Source organism: Chlorocebus sabaeus, chromosome 11, assembly GCF_047675955.1.
Source record: "Chlorocebus sabaeus isolate Y175 chromosome 11, mChlSab1.0.hap1, whole genome shotgun sequence".
NCBI lineage: Eukaryota > Metazoa > Chordata > Mammalia > Primates > Cercopithecidae > Chlorocebus > Chlorocebus sabaeus.
The window spans coordinates 30,542,536-30,566,164 of NC_132914.1; the positions used below are offsets into that span (position 1 = coordinate 30,542,536).

Sequence of the window (23,629 nt, forward strand, 5' to 3'; positions counted from 1 at the left end):
TTGCTTGAGCCAAGGAGAGGGGGGTTGCAGCAAGCTATGAACATGCCATTGCACCCCAGTCTGGGCAACAGGGTGAGACCCTGTCTCAAATAATAATATTAATGATTTATCTCTATATCTTCCGGAAAGTACATCTCTTTTTCTATTTCTCTGTCCTCCTCCTACTTAGAAACTTGAATTGAAATCTATGACTAAATAATAAGTTCCCCGATTTTACTTTGTCGTGTAAACTGTTTTGTAGGCTAAATTTCTCTGCCTCCTTCTTACACTTCCCTCATAACCTTATGAATGTAAGCATCCTCCCTAACATCTTTCCCTAAATAAATACCCAGCTCTCAGACTCCTCTGTCCCTTTCATTGTTACTATGGATTTTTTTCGACTAGTACAAAAGCTTGTTGTAACTATTTTTTTTTTTTTGAAGGTCATTTTGCTAATAGGATTTTCCTCTTTTCTTCGGAACCAACCTTAACCAGTTCCTGATCACACTGCCAAAGGCTGCCTGTGTTTTATGCACTCTCTCTCTCTGATACCTCTGAATTGAAACTGTTCGTGCCCTACTCATTTGTTCTTTCATGCAGTAGTTGTCCCCAGTATGCTCTAAGCACAGATTTCCAATTGTATATGAAGAATTATTTGTCAGAAATAAAATACTGTCTATGGTTTTAGAGTATAACATGCCATTGGCCCAGCATCACATATTCTATATGTCTAGTTAGTAGTAGTCCTTGATTATTTTTCCTCATATTCTATCCAAAAAGAACATTAAAAACTTAAGTATCTCTCTTATTTTTTCAATTCATATCAAAACTTTTTCATCATAATTTTAAATACTTGAAAGGATCTAACTGCCTATTCATTGTAGATATTGACATTTCAAAATGAGGCCATAATGTTCCTGTATTAAATCTACCAAATGGAATTTGAACACTACAGCAACTTGAAGCTCATCATCTTCCATTTATCCAAACATGAATAGGTTCTTCTTTAATTGGTAGACACTTCATACCCTTTCTCCTTGAACTCATACTTTCATTGTATTTCCCCCTCACCATTTTTGTAAATTACGTAGTTATGCTTAAAAATATTATATTTATCATCCTTCTCCCTACAATAAAAATATATACAATTAAATCTATATTTTAAATTTCTTTTGACCATAAGCCTCTAAATGTTAAAATTTAAATTTTTGTATTACTATTCCAATTATTGTTAATTCACAGATGTTTGATATATCATAAATAAAGCATAAAATGATAAATAATTAATAAATATAAAAAATCACCTCTTAATAACCTAGGTATAGCAGATTTCTTTTCAGTAAGTTCAGTTGTCCGTGGCTGAATCTTACCTTGTGCTAGACTATGACAGCAGGCAGCATTAATACCAGCTATTCCTAGCTTTCATCTTCATAGGCTGTTCACATAAATAAGTGAAAATGGAAGTAGACCTGTTACAGCAATGACTTTATTCTTTGAACTCCAAGGTATTGGCAAATATCACATAATGATCTATCACCTTACATAATTTTTAATAATCTAGCAGCTGACAATGTAATCAGGTCCTCCTTTCATTTTGTCAAAAGGAAACAATTTAAACATGGCCATCATTAAAGTTACCTGTCATTACAGTCATTTACTGTTACAATGTCTTTTAAGTAAAGCAGAACGGCTTTACTGAAACTCGGCAAAGGACTATTACTTATGCCTCATACTCACCCACTTAAAGTCACCTTGCTCAGTCTAAAATACTCACAAAGAGTTGGGAAAATGACCTTTCACAATGTAATTTTTTAAATAAAGTGATCTTTCTTCATCACCCAATCAACATATATTTTTGTCAAAACTTTAAGCTTACAGATTTAGAATTTTGTTGGTGGAAAATGCCCATCATATAGCCTAACTGGCAAACCAGTCTTCCTCATCAAACCAACTGGTCAAATCAGACTTCTGTGTCAATTCAAATAAACATATTATTATGCATCCCCGTGACAACTATGTCACTTCTGAATTCAGAGAAGGGAGAAGGGAACCACCATGACATCTTTACTGCAGGTGTGTTCTCAAGCAGATCAGCTTCAGGGAAGCGTCCAGAGAGATGCAAGCTGAGGCTCTGGAAAAGAGTCTTGTAAAACTGTGGTGCCCATGGACCTCTTATCAAGTTTTCATCTACCCCTGGCCATGCACATAAAACAAACCAGCTGTGTTCACCGAGCTGGGACACAAAGTAGCTTTAAAATGCCATCTGATTCATGGAATGATTAAATAAATATTTTAAAGAGGGCCATAGCTATCAACACTTTTTTTTTTTTTTTTTTTTGAGACGGAGTCTCACTTTGTTGCTCAGGCTGCAATGCAGTGGTACAATCTTGGCTCACTGCAACCTCCACCTCTCAGGTTCAAGCAATTCTCCTGCCTCAGTCTCCCAAGTAGCTGGAATTACAGGTGCCTGCCTCGGCGCCCGGCTAAAGTTTTTTGTAATTTTAGTAGAGATGGGGTTTCACCATGTTGGCCAGGCTGGTCTTGAACTCCTGACGTCAAGTGATCCTCCTGCCTCAGTCTCCCAAAGTGCTGGGATTACAGGCATAAGCCACCACACACAGCCAATCCTTTTAAAGTAAAGTTTTCATCACCCACGCAATAACTGCCCTTCCTATTAAGTAACTTGGGAAACAATACTTAAGGCTCCTAAGTCTGTCTTTCTAACTTGAAGAATGTCAGTCTAACTTTTTATAGTACTTCCCCAGCACTTACAGTTCTGCATAACAAACATTATAAAATAAAGCAAGGTGAGAAAAGGTAAAATGTAAATGTGGAGCAGGAACAATGACTCAGCACGCTAAGTGTCTCAAATGGCCCTTGCTGCTTAAAACACATTAGGACTTAAATTATCTGCAAATACAAAACTGAACAAACTGTGGCCATTCATTACTACCTGTAATAATAACAGCAGTTATTTAGAAAAGCAGTTAAATCCAAGAGGTGCAATAAAACCAATCTGAATATTCAAAAGGAAAAGTTGTGAAACAAAATGATTTCTATATAAAGACAAACTAGTAGAATGAATTCATGTGGTTTTGAAAGGGAAAAAAGATCAGCTTAGTTTACATGTATATATCTATATACACACATATCTACATATACACACATATTTACATGTATATATATGTGTGTGTATACACATATACGTACACACACATACTCATATTCATTATTTCACTGAGATCCAATTACACTTACCGCCTCAGTATGAATAGGATGCACAGCGAAAAGCAATGCCGTTACAAAAGCAAGTCCACGATTTTTGAAGACAGTTTTATCACAGGTGTACATCAGCACAAGAGTCACTAAGCAGTGCAAAATTACATTTACTGCATGAAAGTAGAATGGGTTCATACCAGTCAAAAATATGTTTAGCCTGTAAAAAAAAGAAAAAAGAAAAAACTGCATTAGCTACAAACTCAACATAAGCACAAGGAAAACAGACGGAATCCATCATTTAAAAAGATAAGCTATTAGATTAATGACTTTTAAATGATACCCAACGTTGGGTTATTTTTTATCTTTGGGTATGTATCACATTTTTGCTATTTCAGAATTGTCCCATGTGCAGAAATCCATGCATATACAATACAATATTATTTCAGGGAACTTTGACCTCACTGAGAAGGCAAGCAAACAGGTGCTGAGTCTGTTTTTCCATCACTCCATGGCTAATGCGAATATGTCCCCTTAATATTCTTGTTTTCATTGCTGGCTCTTCCCAAGCAACTGAGTGTTGAAAGGGAAGTCCCAAGCGCTGTGGGTCAGAGCCACATATACCGGAGATGAACAGAAACCATGAAACTACGATTGTAGTCACAGTTGGGACAAATGAGGCATTGGTCACACAGTTGGGACAAATGAATGTGTTCCCTCACCCATGGTGCCACCAGGAACCAGGTTTCTAGATTATGCACCTGGAAGCATCACCTAATTATCACCCCACAAAGGAAGCTTTAGGGAACCTACATGCTATTATCAGCTGCAGCTGAAATGAAAAGATGAGCAAAAGCATCATGTTCCAGAATGTGTACTAAATGTTTTTAACATAAATTCCCACAGATGTCAGTACCTGATTTGTAAGACTATGACAAAGAAACTAAAAGAGAACCACAAAGGGAAGGAAAACCAATTGTTCAACTCTTAAAAAAATACTTTCATGAGACAGAAATGCAGAATAGAGAGACTTCTGAAGGTTGCCTTAAATTTAATAACAGGACATAATATACCCAATTGATTCTGTGGGGTTACAGAAAAAATACACTTGCACAAGATGATTCTTTCCAGGGAGCACTGACGCCCTAAGTAGTACTGCCTACAGTTGTCTGTATTCTAGTCCATTTTAACAAAACAACAATCCTAGGTCTTCAATTCTCAGGCCTTTAATCTGCTCCTCTTATAGAAACAGCTCCTCTTTGCCAAAACAACTAAGAATGAAAAAGTCAGCTTTAGAGATGACATATGCGTATTCTAAATAATTGATGTAATTCATGCACAGCTTTAACCTACAGAATTTTAAACATCTCAAGATTTATTTGGACATATGAATGCAAATGTCATAGTTACTAATAAACTCCATTTTCACTCCCACTGAAGTAATCAGAGTCTTAACTAAGCCTAGAAAACTAAATTGTTGTATTGGATCCAACTCCAGGGCTCTGATGCAAGATTTGACTCAGCTGTATGTTGGCAGCCTCATTAGTCTGCACACACCCCAGCATCCTCAATAGAGAAGCCTGGTGGGAAATTTGCCCATCCAGAGGGAAAAAGGAAAAGGCAGTGGACTAGAGAACTCACAGGTCCAACTAAAGCAGGGAGACCAGCATGACATTCCTGTATAGAAACACACATGAGGCGGCAGAGCTGCTTGAAGTCAGAAGGCTTGGGATGCGAGAATTGTTAAGGAAGAGCAAGACGAAGTCCAGGTCCCTGGAGAACTTGGATGCAGTTCCCTAACAGCCCATCCCTCTGAGACTGATTTTACACTGAGTTCTACTTCATCAGGCTGAGCTTTCCAGACCAACTAAGCCATTCATTTAAAATTCATTCATACCAGTGACAAGGATGACAGAAAACAGGCAATCTGACATCTGACTGGTAGGTGTCCAAGTTGGAAAGTCTCTTGGTTGGCGACATGCATTGGAAGCTTTAAAAAGGTATGCACTTTTGCCTGAAAATTCCACTTCCAGGAATTTTCCATAAGGAAGTAACCAGAAAAGTTTATATACAATACAAAATATATATAAAGTATATATGTAAATATATATATAAATACATATATATGTACATATACATAGAAAAGATGGAAGAGTGAATGTACAAGAATGCAGTGTGAATTATAAAAATGGCAATAGTGAGAAAGGCAAGATATCTAACAAGCCAAATCCTTGAAAATTTGACTATTCCCATGGATCCTAAAATTTAGATAATAAATTTGGATTACAAATAATAAAAAAGAACGAAAGGCTTATTTTTGCAAAGTATTTATTATTCAACCTTTTGAAAAATAAAAAGCATCATGAGAGATGGCATTATTACTATATTACCATATTCTTATCAGGTATTTAACATATATTCCTTTCTCCTTCCAAAAACAGTATAAAATGGTAGGCATGAGTCACCTTTGTGGTTCATATGCATCATATCTGAAAATGTTGAGGTGTTATCCATGTTATTTCTTGAACTTAGTCAAAATCTTAAAAAATACTTCTGTGAGACAGACATGCAGAAGACAGAGACTTCTGAAGGTTGGCTTAAATCTAATAACAGGCCCTAATGCACCCCACTGCACCTGTGGGGTTATAGAAAAAACACACTTGCACGAGGTATGGTTCATGCATCAGAAGTTTAAAAAGGTACACACTAGAATGCCTGGTGTTTGAAGTGAATTCAATTAGATCCCAAAATATAAAATAAATTGCTGAATGAGGAGCCCCCGCAGTAATGACATAACGGTGTGAAAGTCCCTTACCTGGAACTTAACATTTGTGAATCTAAGCTTTAAGAAATCACCCTGAATCTGGAGTTAGGAGTATATTTAAAATATCTAAAAAGATGGAGAGTGAATTCTCCAAATTACAGACAAGTGAGCTTGAGATAAAATGCTAACAAAAGCTTCTAGCATATCCTACATGTGATCATAGAGAAAAGAATCTCTGATTCTGGGAGATAATATAGGTTCACAAAAAGGGGGTTCACTGATTAGCCTCATAATTTAATAGAAAAGGTGATGTGATGGATGCATCACATCTTTATTTTAACAAAGGCATTTATCAAAATCTCTCAAAATCTCCCTGCAAACAAGATAGCCTAAGATAGATTTGTAGCAAACACCAAGAGCAGTGAATAATAAATCAATGTCTCCTTGGACTAAGATCTCCAGTGTATATCACAGGGTTCTGATATTACCTCTGTATTTTCCAATATTTTTATCAAAGTTTTAATGAAACTATACAGTGTATACTTATCAAGATACAAAATGCCTTTATCTGGAAAGGATAGTTAATGTACCAGAAGAACTAACTGACATTCACAAAGAGTTTAAATGGCTGAAATTGTTAACTAATTCTAACAGGATTAGACAGAACAGTAGTAAGAGTAAAGGCTCACATGGGGATATAAAAGAACAAAATACTTGCAATCTAGATTAAACCGTACATAGGTTACTGCTCTGGAGCTTTTATTTGCCTTCAACACAGAGTTAACGTGTGTCGGTTATCAAAACAGACCAAACCAGACAGACAGGGAACTGCACAAGTCAAATAATTTTTCCTTTCAATTCACACAATTAGGTATTTATTAAGTACATACTACATGTCAGATATGATTCAGGGCCCAGAGATACAAAGAGAAGTAAGATGTGGCATCTGTTCCCAAAGAGTTAATAGCAGAGTAGGGGCAGGCAAGGTAATTAAACAGCTAATTCAATGTTAAAGAATTCTGGCAGTGGAAGAACTTACCAGGTGCAGAGATGGGGAAGAGGGAGGTATTCTACCTGAGGATGGGAGAAGCAACATAGGTGGTATCCAATGTGGGGCAGCAGACCATCAGAGTGTTTTTTAAACACAGAGCACCTTCACAGGAGAACTTCGGGATGCTAAGGGGGTAGGGAAGACCCTCAGAAATGATGCCTCTTGAATGTAGCTTTGAGGAGATGGAAGATGCTCAGCCTAGAGAAAGATGACAGAAATGATGCCAAATTCTCCAGGGGAAAAAGTATTTGCCATATTTATGGCTATATCCACAGTGTCTAGCACAATGCCTCATTCATGATTATCACACATTAAGCATTTGGATGAATGAATAAACATGAATGAATGAATGAATGAATGAATGAATGAATGAAAAGCAATACTAAAGGAATGCACTTATTCTAAGTAGCTCCCTAAGGGGAAACGACAATCCAATAAAGATGTTGCAAACTGGCTTCACAAAGGCTAGGTTTAGCCTGCAGGTTGTTCTGTTTTACTTTCATACCTCTTTTTTAATTACCAGGGTTTTAAAAACAGGTGGCTTCATATAAAAATTTCCAGCTTATCTTAAAATATTAGAAGACCTGACAACTCTGGGCCTACATGGCTGCATGGAAATATCTGTGTGCCCATCTCGAGAGGACAAGGGCGCACAATTTGCCGTAGTCTCTACCAATTCCTATCATATTTCTAACCTGAAGGCATTCATTTATCATTACACGCACAATATTTTTTGTACAGTAAAGACGAAAGTGAAATATTTCTTGAGCCTACATGACTATCACACATGGGCAATAAGACAGTCAAAATGACTCTTTGAAGAAAAATGGAAGAAAGCATATTTCTGGAAGAGGAGAATATTCCCATGTGCCTAAAATGCAAAGTATTACAACATAACCTCACATCCAGCTCACTTCACTCACTCTAAGATCAGCCTGACCCTTTAGCATTTCAATTTTCAACTTTTTATATGCAAAGCACTGAGAGGCAGGCTTCAGTTCAAAGTAGGAAGTAACACTGAAGCTAGTACACATTTAAACATTTAAAATTATATCAGGTGCTTGGATAACCAGAAATGTCCACAAAGAAGTATAATGACAACTCACAAGAAATACCATCTAAAAAGAACATCTCAGGATCTATATCACCCTGAATGTACCCCTAAGAAAGTGCTTAACCAATTTTTAAAAAAAACTCATTAACTATATTCTTCAAACATTTTTCATACACTATAGGAAACTAATTTCTTTTTGTCATTGTATCATCTCACTCAGCACACAACAGATTCTAAATGAAAATTTACTGAGCTTACATTAAGTTGCAGTTGGAAAAGATCACCTTTCCCTTTGACTTTAAGAATCTCTAACTTTATTTGGTGTAGCCTTCATTCTTCATTTAAAACTAAGCCAAGCAGTAGGAAATAAAATAATTTTTTTCTGAAATAATCTTAATAGCCATCTCTCACTATATGAAAACCTTCCGGAGTTTGGTAAATATGAATCCAAATCGCCCCTTCTCCATCTGAACTCCCTCTGCCTTTCTGTAAAACTTCCCAGAAAGGTAAGGCCATGAGTTCTCAGATAAGCTAGTTTGCAGCACTGCCATATCCCTTCCCAGGAAAGGGCATAGGGTCACACAATCTGGCACCAAAGGGGTTGTGGGGTGGAGAGAAAGGGAGAAGAAAGAGCTGCTGGCTGCCCTCTGCCTCCTCACTCACACGGCCTGAAGCTTAAGATAAACCCCATCACTGTCTCTTTTTCTTTGACAATAGCTCTGGTTTAGGAAAAAAACAAAACTAAACAAAACAAAACAGTAACAGTCTGTATTTGTGAAATAGAGACACACAGTAGAGAATATACTAGAGTCTTTCTCAAAAGAACCCCAACTCCGTGTCAATCAAATGGCTCTACCTCAAGGAACTGGCGTAGGTCTGTAAACTGGGTAAGACATCATGACTCTCCATGTGGTGATCCAAGCCTGATTCCTGGCCCTGAACCCGGAGTTTTTCTGGAATAAATTTTAGCAAAATTTTAGAGGGCTGCCCAACTACTTCATTCCTAGGGACAACATGATTAATTGGCCACCACCAATGATTGTTGCAGGTCAAAACATTCTGATTATCACTGTGTCCCAGAGGCCCATCATGATCAAGGCACTCACCTTGTCTTTGGCAGCTAAGCTCTGCCACTCGGTCTTTGGTACTCCAGGATCCCAACACCCCATGAATTCAGAAAGTTCACCTCAATGGCAGCATCTCCTACATCACACCTGGCCTACAGAAGAGATCCACCAAAGAGCTTCTCGAAGTTGCAGGTGCTCCTTCACCAATGTAATTCTCAATGCCTCAGAAAAGGGAAAGTCATCTGGCCCTAGCTGGGAGTACAATGGAGGCATGAGAGGGTGTGTGTGCAGTTTGCATGTGATAAACGCATGCCGGCATTCCTATCTCAATGAGCCTTTGCGTTCCTTTCTCTACATTATGCCAGGGAGATTTTGGCATCTCAACCTCATTAAACATGGGCCCCTATGAGTCCCAGTGGTTCTCAAGCATCTTAATCATCTGGTGTGGTAGCTACAATTGTTGATTCTCTGATCCCATCCCAAGATATTCCAAGGCAGTAGATCTAAATTAGGGCCCAGAGATCTGCCCCAAGCAAACTAAGTGGTTCAAAGTCAGGTGATAACTCAGAACAGTGAGAGACAAGTCTCAAAGCTTAAGGAAAGGCTGCTAGGATTGTCCAGCTTTCCAGAAAAGCACAGATTTTCCACAGTATTCTTTTCCAAAGAAATACAAACCAGGGAAAATAAAAAATTAAAAGTACCCCTTTATTATCTGTTTCTGGTGTCTCCAGTGATGGGTTCTCCAACACTTCCCGCATGGGTTTCCACAGCCCAGTACAAAGTACACAGCACGTTCTCCTGTCTTCCTCTATTACTGTTCATCTTTCTTTTTCCCAACCTCTCACCATCATTACAGATCTCAAATGCTTATGAGAGGTTTCCATAGCCTTCTTAGATCATTCAACCAATAAATAACAACATCTGGTTCTTCTCATTTTTCCTCTAAGGCAAATCCCCTTGGCCCTCAATCATTTTGGTTGCTCTTCTTCTGCATTCCCTTCAGTACCAGGAATAAATCAGCAAATCATCATTGCTTAATATATCTGAAGTACAAAACGATGTAGTAGTTCCCAGGCACCAATGCAAACAACAGTCCAGAGGGGAGATTGACACTCTGCAGCCAAAGCGAAATTCATGGCTTTCATTTGAGTTCAATGCATCACATCCTTATCTGGCTATGAGGAATCTACCACATGGGAAAGCTGCCCCATGGGAATGGAGGTTATTGTCACTGCTATATTAGTACTAGAGTAATAATACAGTTATTAGAGTAATAACTGTACAAAAGAAAGGGTAAGAAAACTGAAGGCAGGAAGATCAGTAAATATATCTGGAAGGTAGCAAGTGCCAGAAGAAAATCCTCAGAAAGACAGTCAGCAAATAATAAAAATTAGGACAGACCAAGGCCAAATATTTTAGTTTTAACTGAGCTGTCAACTTTTAGCATTTTTTTTAAAAATGTGTGTTTAGTGTTTGGTGGAGTGCCTGGGTGTAATGCAGTTCTGACTTCAACTTCCCAAAATTAACACAGACTCCCAGTTGAGGGCAAAGTCATCCACAAAACTCCTCACATTTCAGACATCAGCCACAAGTTCCTCGAGCTACTGGTACTTCTGACCAACTGACTACATAATCAGGGCCTCCCACAACTCTCTCAGGTTTGATCATACATTAGAACAACTCACAGAAATTGAGAAACCCCTATACTTATGGTTACAGTTTTCTTATAAAGGTTACAAGTCAGGACCAATCAAAGGGAGAAACCTATGGGTCAAGGTCCAGAAGGGTCCTGATCATAAATGTTCTGTTTCTACAGGATGCTTCACCCTCCCAGAACATCAAGGTATGATTACCTACCAGTGAAGTTCAAGCAAACTTCAGTGTCCAGAGTTTTTATTGGGGGTCCCAGTATGTAGGCATGACTGATTGAATCACTGACTACGTAACAATTCAATTTTCAGTCCCTCTTCCCTCCTAGGAGGTTGGGATATAGGAGTGATATCACATGCCTCACAGTCCCAACCCTCTAATCATATAATTGGTCTTTACACCACAGCTAGCCCTCATCCTGTAACCATCTAGAAGCCCACCATGAGTCAGCTCCTCCTTAGCATAAACTTAGGTGTGATCCCAGGAGTCCATCATGAATAATAAGGAAACTCCTCTCACTTGAGAAATTCCAAGTGATCAGAAGCTTCCTCTCAAGAATCCAGCATGAAGATCAGAAAAATTCACTGTCATGTTAGTTTCTCTGATAAAATATTTTCAAGTCCTTGTACTCCCTTTGATCCAACAAGGCCATTCCTCACAGAAAGCACAGGCATGGATGAATCTTAGGACCCTGAGATCAGAGTGTAGTGAGAACCTCCTATAATTCTGGGTTTTGAAGGCACAGCTGCTGTTTCTCGCCTTGAACTTTGCAGCAAGCATCCACCAACCATTTGTGCTGCAATCTGCCACCTAAGAAGAATGAGATCCAAAAGTGCTACAGATCCTCATTGTCTACATAGAGTTACAGTCCCAGCAAGTTACAATAGAAATTCAAAGTCATCCCTTTCAGAATCTCTCAGTAAACAGAACCTACTGGTATTCTCTGTATATATCTGAGGAAATTTCTAGTCTGCCTCCACTTTTCTCTTTGAGAGAGAAAGAACAAAGGTAAATTAGTGCAAGAGTAAACCAAACAAACTTTTCTCTACATTATAATCATGTAGCCTTACCTTAGTATTTACCTGAAAAATTCGAGCATTCACAAAAAGGATTTATTCATTCTTTAAAAAACTAATTTATTTTTAACTGACAAATAGTATTCTATCTTTCAATGATAATTCTTGAGTCCCTACTTTGCAAGCCAGGCTTAGTTCTAGGTGCTAGAGATAAACCTCATGGAACTTACACTGTAGTGAGGGGAGGTAAAAGTCAATAAAAATGATGCTAGATAGCATCATTTAGGGGGATACTAAGGCAAAGCAGGGTAAGGAAATAAGGGTAAAACACAGAGGAGTGTTTGCTACTTTAGATCACCTGGCCACCAGGGAAGGCCTCTGGGATGAAGTGACATTTAAGCAGAACCAAAGATGGTGAGCACACAAGCCCTGCACAGATCAGAACAAGGGTTCTGGAATGCTGGTGCAGAGAATGAGGTTGAGATTGGTAGAACAGGCGTCAAAGAGGTAGCCAGGGTTCAGATCAAACAGGACTTCATAGTACAGAGACTATATCTTATTATTTGGGAAAGAAACACTGCCATTATGTGGGCATGATCAGGCTTTCCTTACCCCTCTTTTTTTTTCTTCTTCTTTTTTTTTTTTAACGGAGTCTCACTCTGTTTCCAGGCTGGAGCGCAGTGGTGCGATCTCAGCTCACTACAACCTCTGCCTCCCAGGTTCAAGCAATTCTCCTGTCTCAGCCTCCCAAGTAGCTGGGACTACAGGTGCGTGCCCCACCACACCCAGCTACTTTTTGTTTTTTTAGTAGAGATGGGGTTTCAACATGTTGGCCAGGATGGTTTTGGTCTCTTGACCTAGTGATCCACCCACCTCAATCTCCCAAAGTGCTGGAATTACAGGCAGGAGCCACCACTCCCGGCCTCCTTACCCCCATCTTTGAGTTGATGACATACTCAAAGTTAGGAAAATATGAATGCAGCTCCAAAGAAAGACAGAAAAGACACTGGTTGGTAATAATAGACTGCTTTGGAAGGTGACTTCCAAGCCTTAATTCAGGGACTCCCCTATAAAAACCCTCATGAGTCCAAAAATATATTCCTCTCACTTTCCATCCCCCCTACACTACCAGACTGTAGTCTAAAGCATATCCTACGAGATTATAATCACAACCTCCTCCTCTTGGAGCTTCCAAGATAACCTTAGGGTGGCATAAAATTTTCAAAGGCAGTTTTTTTATTTTTCTTTATAAAATTTTTCTTGCCTCCAATCACATTTGCCCTTGGTATTTCTGTCACTGAACATCCTAGACAATCTAGTCAAACATCGTAGAGAATCTTTACTTGTCACCTATGATAGACTTAGAAAACAAACTTATCAGCCTTGTAGCAACACGCTGTGCCAAAATGAAATTCCACAGAAGTCAAATGAAAAGGACTAGAACCAAAAGAAACATATCACCATTTCTTTAAGGTTGTGGGCATGGAGGTTTGGGCATGGAGGTTAGTTAGTGCTTATTTTCATGGTTGGTATACTATTTGTAACTAAAAGATGCAAACTGCTGCAAAAAACTTTCAAGATCAAACATTAAAATGCTGCAAATTCCTACAGCTGCACATATTATGATAGTCTATTTTTTAGCTCTGACATTTTAAACCACCCACTTTCACTCTAATGGTTTATATTACCATCAGAAGCTCTTAATAAAATAAAACATTATAGCGAATATAATCTAATAGGCTAAACACACAGGGAGAGAATCAGGAGTTTAAAGTTCTTTAATTTGCTGAGTTTCCCCATCTTTAACATTGAAAAATCATTGGTTCTTGCTTGTTGAAGCAGACTTCCACTTGCTTACTGAATGGAATGGCACTGTGAACAATTCAGCAGTATCTTCTTCCCAAGAGAAGCGGGGTATAAAATTAAAAAGTTAAGTTTATTTGAAATCATTCAGGACCATTTTTCAAGGGAGGTATTATGGATATCATAGAGTTTGGTTCTGTGTCAATTCACTGTCTACAGAGTAGCTTAATACATTTCTCTTGATTTCAGGCTTACAAACAGGACATGGCCAGGGAAGGATAAAGAAGCAAAAAAAAAAAAAAAAAGAAAAATGTTACTGTTACAGAGTCACAATTGTTTTGATTCTGAACCACTATGGTCCAAAAGTATTCCTGCATACCCTTGGGCATGATCTTATGAAAAGATGGAATCTGAGATTTGATTGGAAACAGAAATTCATTATAATCTAAACTCACTTCAAGGAACACAAAAAGATGGTCATTTGTACCCGTTAGGGTTTCACTAGAAAAGCAGAGCCACTATGAGTGATTCAGAAGAAGGGATGTACTATGGGGATCTGACCTTTTACAATTGCTGGGGCTGGTTAGATGCCTATGTAAGTGTGATGCTTCTGCGTCTATGACCCAAGTTGAAAGCCGGCAGGGCAGCAGGGCCATTCTGGAAGAGAAGGTGAATGGACTTGAAGTAGGGGGAAGCAAGGGCAAAATGGAATCCACAAGAATGAACTAAAATACATGTCTGTTTCCCACTGCCTTTAAGGCTCCAACTTTAATAATGCAAGAGGCTTGCAAAAAGACTGGCACTCTTCCCTGCAGAACTGCATACATACCTGCACCATGATTCCAAGTAGCTGAAAGAAGAGATCTGGAGAGCACTGGAGGAGCTGAGGGCCTGGGTCCTTCTGCAAATGAACAGCACGTTCACCAACATTTCTGTGATAAACTGCACGAGGCCTGGCAGCAACAAAACCTATGCCAGCCTTCTGAATGTGATCTCAGCCACTTCACTTTCATCTTCCAAATCTTGCAGAAATTTTTCTTATGGTCAGTCCTAACCCAGATCATCTTGCAAAGGCAATTCTAAGAAACCTAGTCTCAACTTAGCTAAAGTGACATAGTGCAAAGCCACCATATCTTGGTAAGCTGCTTTCATATTCCACTGTCCCATCCCCTCAAAACTGGTAAAAGTAGATGGTCTGTAACCCATCTCCTCATTTCAAATTTTAGCTCATTTCTTATTTGAAAAAATATATAATTAGTATCTTTACTTCCTAAGCAAGCACTTTTATCATTTATTAGTACACAAGCAAGCACCTTTATAGCAAAAAGTATTATGCATCTATAAATTGCATTTATTCTTAAGGAAATTTCTAGCTCTCAGTATGTGTGACATACATTCAGTGAATCAAAAATCAACTTATGTTTTAATAAAAATATGTTTAGAGTTCTGCACTGGGAAAGGTCCTGTGAGGAGAACAAAAAGACAAGCTACAGAGTGGGAGAAAATATTTAGCAATCACATACTCGACAAAGTACATGTATCTAGAATATATAAAGAACTTCAATACTCAACATTTAAAAAAAAAAACTACAAATAGACAAAAGATACAAAGGCACATTTACCACACTCTTTGGTTTAATATCAGATGTTTAATAACTTCACCCATTAGGGAATGGTAAATTAATGAGGTACATATAGAGGTGTGATATCATCACATATCTATCAGAATGGCTACAGTAAAAAACAGCAACAATACAAAGCGCTGGCGGAGATGCACAGAAACTGGATTACTCAGACACTGCTGGTAGGAACATCCAGAAAACAGTGTGGCAACTTCACATAAAGCATATAAACATGCAGCCATCACATGACCCAGCAACTGGACTCCTGGGCATTTATCCCAGAGAAATAAAAGTTTATGTTTATATATTTTTATTAAAACATAAGTGGATTTTTGATTCACTGAATGTATGTCACACATACTGAGAGCTAGAGATTTCCTTAAGAATAAATGCAATTTATAGATGCATAATACTTTTTGCTATAAAGGTGCTTGCTTGTGTACTAATAAATGATAAAAGTGCTTGCTTAGGTAGTAAAGATACTAATTATATATTTTTTCAAATAAGAAATGAGCTAAAATTTGAAATGAGGAAATAGGTATGTGGATTTGTATAGCAGTTTTATTTGTATTAGCCAAAAGTTGGAAACAACCCAGATGTCCGCAACAGGTGAATAGTTATACAAACTGTGGTATATCTATACAATGGAATACAACTCAGTAATAAAAAGGAACAAACTATGGATACATGCAACAGCCTGAAGATCCAGAGGCATGCTGAGTGAAAAAAAGCCAATCTCAATAGGTTACATACTACGTGACTCCATTTATACAACAGTATTAAAATGACAAAATGATAAAAATGGAGAAGAGATTCATGGTTGTTATGGATTTGGGTGAGGGGATTATGGATTAGGCAGTTGTTAAAGATTAGGTGTCCATGACTGCAATAAAGAAGTACCAAGGATCCTTGGGATAGAACTGTTCTGTACCTTGACTGTGGTGGTACTCTCTGAAATCTACACATATGATAAAGCTGTATAGAACTAAGTACACATTTAGTAAAATTAAAAAAAAAAGAAGTACATATAAAATGGGTGAAATCTGTCTAAATGCTGTAGATTGCATCAGTATCAATTTCCTGGTTGTAATATTATACCATCATAATGCAGGATGTTACCATTGGGGGAAATGGATAGAGTATAAGGAATTTCTATATTATTACTCAAAACTGCATGGGAATGTACAATTATACTTAAAAAAAAAATTTTAAAGGGGTTTGAAATCTCAAAGTTTTTGCTCAAACAAGCATAATTTAAGATACAGTTAAAATTGTTTGCACAGATTTAAAGGGCCCCTTGAATTATGTTTTCACTAACTATCTAAAATGAAAATCATAAAGACATAATCTATGTGAAGTATCTAGGCCAATGCTTGGTTCATAGTGAATAGTTAATAAATGTGGCTTTCTGTCCTTCTTTGTACCATGCTGTAGTTGTGTGGGTCTAAAGTCATTGATGTCCTCCAGCTTCATGCTATCGCACTAGAAGATGCAGTTTCACCTTAGGTGACTATAAAGAAAGCTGTCCAGTCTTATTTAAATCAATGCATGTGAGCACAGAAAGACTACTTAACATTCTCTTTCTGAAGAGGCAGTTATCTCTTTCCAATTAGTGCTGTGTTGCTCCTCTAGATTTGCAACTCAATCTTCTCAAAAAACAACTGTATCTTTCACAGGCAGTGGCATATAATATACAGCAAGCTATGCCTCTTAGATACCAAGCTGCTTGTTACAATCAATGATTACCACAAGAGTCCCTCAGCTCTCTTCCTCCTAAACCCCCGAACTCTCCTTTGCCCTTGTTCTGTCAACCCCTAGCTAATTTTCCTCTTAATCAATGGTCTTACTTCTTTGTCTACTCCCTCCACCCCTCCCTTCTGCTGTCTCCATTATGAAGAAAAATAAAACATTTTAGGTGAGGTGCAGTGGTTCCTGCCTACAAGCCCAGTACATTGGGAGGCTGAGGCTTAAAGATCGCTTAGCCAAGGAGTTCAACAACGGCCTACACAACACAGGAAGATCCCATATCTACAAAAAAAATCTAAAAATATATCTGGGTACACGGTATGTGCCAGTAGTTCCAGCTACTTGGGAGACTGAGGCAGGAGAATTGCTTATGCGCAGGAGTTTCAGGCTCCAGTGAGGAATAATCGTGCCACTGCACTCCAGGCTGGAGGACACAGTGAGATCCCATCTCAAAAAAGAAAAAAAGAGAAAAGACAGAGAAAAAAGAAGAAAACCTTCTAGAAAGTCAAGAAGTGAAAACCCCCTTCCCTACTCTCCAGCAAGTAGGTACAGGCATTTGACTCTGCCCTTTTTAATTGAAAAATACTCAGACCTGTGACCAGGATGATCTCCATGGCTGTTACAAAGACAGCAAGCACATCTCATGCTGTGAATTTACACACCTTAAATTAACCAACAACCCTGACGGTAATAAATGAAAAAGCAGGTCAATCTAGAAGTGAAACACTTATATTCGTCGCAAGATTTTAAGAAACATCTGGGAAACTGAATAACGAGGTTAGCCGAGGTGATCTTTCAGCAGAAAACCAGAACAACTTTCTAAGAGGACAAATGTCTATAACATATTCTCTTCAAAGTCAAATATGTAATTTTCTCACTCTCCTTAAAAACGTTAAACTTTCAGTGGAAGGCGTAAGTCAAAAACCCATGAATTGTTGCCGATTGCTATGGTTTCCTTTTCTAAGTCATCAGAGACACCTGTCAAGAGGCCTAAGCCTCTCAGCCAGAGCAGGCTTTTCAAGCTGCCAGCCCAGTCTCAAATAATCATTACCATAAACACGGGTTCCTATTACACCCGTTGGAAAAAGGCTGAAAACGCCGATAATAGCGCACCAATATTATTTCAACAGTTTTGACCGGCGCATTAAAATGAGCTTAAATGCTGAGCCACATTATAAAGGGTTGAGTCAAGCTCATGATTGTGTAAGATAGCACTTCCCTCAAATGAGCGCTTCTCTTCTTTCCTCAGAAGCTAGGCTTCTTTTTAAATTAAAGAAAATACTCCACCTCACAAAAACCTGGCATATTCTCGGTTCCCTTTACACTTATTCACACCAGAAACGCTGAATCATGACTCCGAGGTTGTAAAAGAAAAACTATTTCGGCTGGGACCCCGGGGTCCCTGGAGAAGCCTAGGCTCTGCGTTACTTCTCTCTGCACCTTCTAAAGTCTAGATGCAGAGCGGTCTGGCAGATTGGAGAGCCTCGGGGAGCAGCCAAGGGTGCAAGGCGGGGGCTGCGGGCTGGGGGCTGGGGAGAGTCTTCAGCTCCCTCTTCTAAACCCACGCAGCCCTGTCAGCTCAAGGCTCCCGCCTCGCCTCATCTGAACAAAACCCTTAAGAGGCTGATACACTTCTCATCTGCAAAGCTGCCCAACAGCCTCCGAGAAATTCTCAACTTGGAAGCATAGCCACCACCGCCACCCCTCCGGAACCCTCTAGGTCCGCGCTAGTCCCACTTGGTCACGATCAGGCAGGCGATGGGGTGCGGAGGCGGTTCCACCAGCCCGCTCCCAGCACTGCCTCGAGAGAGAAGCCCGCTGAGAGCGCAGACACTTGAAAAACTCGATCCCAACTCCCCAGCCGGCGCCTCCCGAACCGCCCCGAGAGCCCAGATAAGCCGGGCACTGGATCCCGGAGCACAGTGTCATGCACATCCTGGAGAGGAGGCAGGTGTGGAGGGAAAGGGCGGCAAAAATGAAATGCCCCCAAGTCAGTCCCGCAACTTCTCCCGGACCGAGGGACGGGCGGAGGGTAGAGGAGGCAGCCGCGGCTAGCGCGAGGTGAGAGACTCACTTGAAGGTGAGGACGCAGAGCGGCCGGTAGGACTTGTGGCTGGTGTTCTCGGCCATGCCCTTGCCCCAGAAGTCGTTGGTGAAGATGCTCCAGCGGAGCGGGGCGCCTGGCCGCACGTCGGGGTTGTTCACGATCGCCCACACGTCGTCGTGCACGAACTCGCCCTGCAGGGAGCGGCCGTAGCACAGGCAGCTCGCCCCGGCCAGCAGCGCCGCGGCCCCGGCCGGCGCGAGCCCGCAGCCCTGCCGCCGGGAGGGTGCGCGGTGCCCGCCGCCGCCTCGGGCAGAGGTGGTCAGCACCATCGCGCCGCCGCCGCCGCTGCTGTCCTGGCCTCTCCCGGGCGTCTGGCATCCTCCCCTACCGGGGCCCCGGCGGCGCGCGGCGGCTGCCCGGAGGGGAGCTCGGGCATGGTGCTGCGGCAGCTGGACCCGCCGCGAGCGCCCCGCGCTCCGCCGCCTCCTGCGCCGCCGAGTTGGCCCAGCTGCAAATAAACAGCAGTCCCCCCGCCTCCCCCGGCCATCGCCACCTCCTCCGCCCCACTGCGCATGCCCGCTCGCTGTCTCCTCCACCCCCCAATCCCGGGACGCCGGCCGTTTCCCCCCAAAGCCCGGCGCCCTCTGCCCCCCGGCCCGCCTCGCGTGCAGGTGGAGCGGGGTTCGCGGCGCGCGGCTGCCCGGGAGCTGAGGAGAAGGGCACCCCGGGGTCCCACTTGCGGTGCCGGGCTGTGCTCACCCCCACGCCCCCGCCCCCATCCTTCTCCCCCGAACGGGGCTAGGGAGGGGCACATCTGGCGGACCCCTCCTGGGGCAACTAGGCGGGTTTAGCAGGTGCGCAGCCTGGAACCCCCACACCCACCTTCCAGGGAGAAAAGTGCCGCTGCTTCCCGGGAAGTTCCCGGCTTTTCAGCACCCGGGACAACAGCAGCGGTGCCCGGGGAGACGCTCTCCACCCGCCCCGTGATCGCGTCCAGTCGCCGGCTGCGTGTTCTTCTGCCCGGGCTTTCTCTCACCCGCCCGGCGCCGCGTCCCGCAGACCCAGCCTCCTACGGAGGAACCCGCGGGGACAGGGAGCACCTTCCCCAAAGCCAGGAGAAGGGATCTCCCTGGACAAGGACCTGCTCGCCCTGCCCGGGTGTGTTCAGAGGCGCCACCAGCTCTTTAACTTACCGCCCATTTCTTGGCCCGCACTTAGGAAAAGTACCAGGTTCGAGTTTTGGTTTGGGCCTGGGAGCCGAATTGGCTTCTGAAACATTTTTTATTTTATTGTTTGCTTAAACTCACGATAATTTGGGAGATGCCAAGCAAAAAGCAGACTACTTTTTCTATCTAACTGGATCACTTGGGTCTCATTATTTCCTGGGCTGTGGGCGTGTTTGAACTGTTCCTGCTAAGTCAGTAAAGGGCAGCGAAGAAGGTGGGGATGAGGGGATGGGAGGGGGGATTTGTATTAGGGCCTCTGGCTTTGGTTCCTAAACTTCGTATCTTTCTGAAAGATTGTTTTCTTTTTAAAAATACTAATTATAATAATGTATCCAGAGTGATGATTACTAGAATTTCTCCAGGTCTGAAAGTTCTATTTGTTCTTTCAGGCACCTTGTAAATTTCCATTGCTGTGTTAGAAATTACCAGAAATTTGACACATCCAAATAGAAAAACTGAAAATAAGAAGTCACCCTTTTATTCTCATCCTCCCCAAATCCTTAAAAAGCTCACCGACTGAAAAAATAAAATCCAGAAATTGTTCCTCTGCTATGAGTATTTGTGTGGCTCTTTACTGTAACAAGTTACTTTTAAAAAAATTTTAAGACATCTGAGCAGTTGAAAAGTCAATGAATTAAGATAAACTTATTGTAACTCAAAGTACGTTTCACCCATTTTCACTTTGTTTATTTGGTAACTTCAAATTAGTGACTGAGAAATGAAACTGGAAATCTTGGACATGGATGTTTTCATTCTTTCATCAAAATCTTTCACCTTTGGTAACCTTAATATCCAGACTTTAATATCTAGACACACCTGAGCCTATCTCCCCATAAAACACACTACAGCCTTTCCTCTTCACTTGCCTATTAACTTAATACAAACATATTAAGGAGATTCTTTGTGCTACAATGTGCTAAGTATAGGACTGGAAAACCCAAAGCTGCTCGTGTGTGTGTGTGTGTGTGTGTGTGTGTGTGTGTTTAACACCATAAAAGTCTAGCTTTCTAAGTTAACAGCTGATTGAGATAGTGAGGTTATCTTTGCTGGAATCATAGTTGATGTAATAGGTCAATGTATCAATCCTTACTTATAATTAACAAAGGCTTTCTAGAGAGAACATCTTAACCCAAAAGAGTGACTCTAGGCCAGGTGCAACGGCTCGCATCTGTAATCCAAGCACTTTGGGAGGCCAAAGCAGGAGGGTTGCTTGAGGCCAGGAGTTCAAGACTGGCCTGGGCTACAGAGTGAGACCCTGCCTCAAAAAAGAAAAAAAAAAAAAAAGGCCTCTAATAGAAGATTTTTATAGAGAGAAAGTCTTTTTTCCTTCCTCAAATCATCCTTAAGACATCCATGTCCAAGAAAGAGCTCTGGCCACCCCCTTCTCAGAGTTGTTTTCTTTTTTAGATGGAAACAGTATCAGAGTGCTCCATGACCATGGAGAGTAGTGCAGGACCCAGGGCTGAGACTCCAAAGAGATCATAAAAAGAAGAGATAAAGGAAGCCTTAAAGTGGGATTCCTGGTTACATAATCTTTCCTCTAAGTTCAGTGACATCTTTATTCTATTTAGCTCTCAGATGACAAATTTGAGATTGACTTAAAATAGTGAAATGCTTCAAGTCTTCTCAAGGACAAACAATCAGTAAATATTTTTAAAAATTAATTCCTTCGGGCCTGGCACAATGGCTCACGCCTGTAATCCTAGAACTTTAGGAGGTCGAGGTGGGCAGATCAGGTCAGGAAATCGAGACCACCCTGGCCAACATGGTGAAACCCTGTCTCTACTAAAAATACAAAAATAACCTGGGCATGGTGGCACACGCCTGTAGTCCCAGCTATTTGGGAGACTGAGGCAGGAGAATCACTGGAACCTGGGAGGTGGAGGTTGCAGTGAGCCAAGATCACACCATGGCACTCCTGCCTGGGGACAGTGCAAGACTCTATCTAAAAAAAGAAATAATAATAATAAATAAATTTGTTTATTCACAGCCGCATCACCTTCTGATTCAATACTGCTCTGTGTTGTAGGAAAAGTATAGAAGTACTGATGTCAGAGAGAGGTTTACATTGATATGCCAGCCCCTCAAGCCATTTGCTTCTCTGTTAAAAAGTGGAAAACACCCGTCTTGGCTAATAAAGGGATCCAAAAGGAAATTAGATTTAATTCTTGTTATTTAGCCTCTGATTATTTTTAAAGGATTGATAATTAGAGCAATACTACCTCCTAAAACACCTTGTGTCCACTCAAAGCAATTTATAATAAAACTTAAATTATTTTAGAAGTACCTCTCTGAGGCTCATATAGATTAAGTCACTCATGCAAATTAAGATGGACCATATTTCTAAAAGAGATTAGGATACAACTAAAAATAAATCAAGGGCAAGATATTGTAATAAAACCAATTTCAGATTACTGCTGACAACAATTCTTTGCTTGACCAAACTTTAGTTTTCCGAATCTTTTCCTAGCACTGTCAGTGTATTTCCTTGTAAAATCCAGTTTTAGCAAAGAACACTACGAAGTCAGTTTGGCAAGAGAACGATCAGATATCGAGGGTAGGGGGTTCTTGCTGTATTTGAAGTTGAGTCCAATCTCTCTTCCCCACTGAAGGACCGCATTGCAGTGGTCCCTATAACTATCATGATGGTCCCGAATAAATTCTACCATGCTTTAACAAGTATTGTTGAATAATTTTTTTATTTTAACACTGCCCCCCTGTGCTTTTTTTCAGCCTAATGATATCCTCTATTCAAATATAACCTATATAAATGGCCAAATGCAATATCACAAAGGTGACAATATCATTTACAAAAGAGATGATAATATAGTTTACATTAAAACATAAATTTTTGTTGTCTAGTTCTTTAAATATTACTGTTCTTGAAGAAAATACAGAAAAGTAGAAAGAAGAACAAAAAAGTTTAAATTACCCCCCACCCCATGGGCCCATGGTTCAACAGGCAACATGTGCTCTAAGAAGCTGGCCCAACACCTGACACGGCAGGTGTTGGGCAGCCGTGGGCTGTGCCCAGACCTGGGCCCACACTGGTGACAGGAGAAGCAACAGTGGTAGCGTGGCTGCAGCCCCAGGAGGAAAAAGGGGCTCTCCATGGAGACTGTCTTTCCTTCCATCCCTAAAGCCTCTCTCTGTGTCACCTGCACAGTAATACAATTTAAGAGTATCAAAAATTATTTGTGACCTTGCATTTTCTGGCACTCAGGCAATAAACTTTGTCAGTATATTACTACAAGATTAAAGTATACCTATGTACATTGCAATAAAACATATTGCAGGAGAGAAAAACTATCTTTTTCTTCCCACCTTTTTTGGTTCCTGGCTTGATCTCTGTAACAAAAGACAGATTAACAAGAGAAATGCATACAAA

General features: G+C 40.7%; 1 protein-coding gene across 9 annotated transcripts in view; it reads right to left on the reverse strand.

Moving 5' to 3' along the window:
* Positions 1-19,536, reverse strand: part of TMTC1 (transmembrane O-mannosyltransferase targeting cadherins 1) — a 286,191-nt gene extending 266,655 nt beyond the window's left edge. For 3 of the 9 annotated variants that reach the window (XM_073020590.1, XM_073020589.1, XM_073020586.1), the window contains exons 1-4: positions 19,043-19,524; positions 14,430-14,501; positions 14,162-14,257; positions 3,238-3,415 (exon numbers count right to left, since the gene is read on the reverse strand). In XM_073020590.1, coding sequence (XP_072876691.1) covers positions 3,238-3,415; positions 14,162-14,257; positions 14,430-14,501; positions 19,043-19,344 — 648 coding nt within the window. In that variant the 5' untranslated portion in view covers positions 19,345-19,524. Of the gene's footprint in view, positions 1-3,237; positions 3,416-6,998; positions 7,209-8,920; positions 9,018-9,170; positions 9,187-14,161; positions 14,258-14,429; positions 14,502-19,042 lie in introns of those variants that run through there. The other 6 variants (XM_007968065.3, XM_007968064.3, XM_073020588.1 and 3 more) reach the window with 5 other exon arrangements.
* Positions 19,537-23,629: the final 4,093 nt, after the last annotated feature.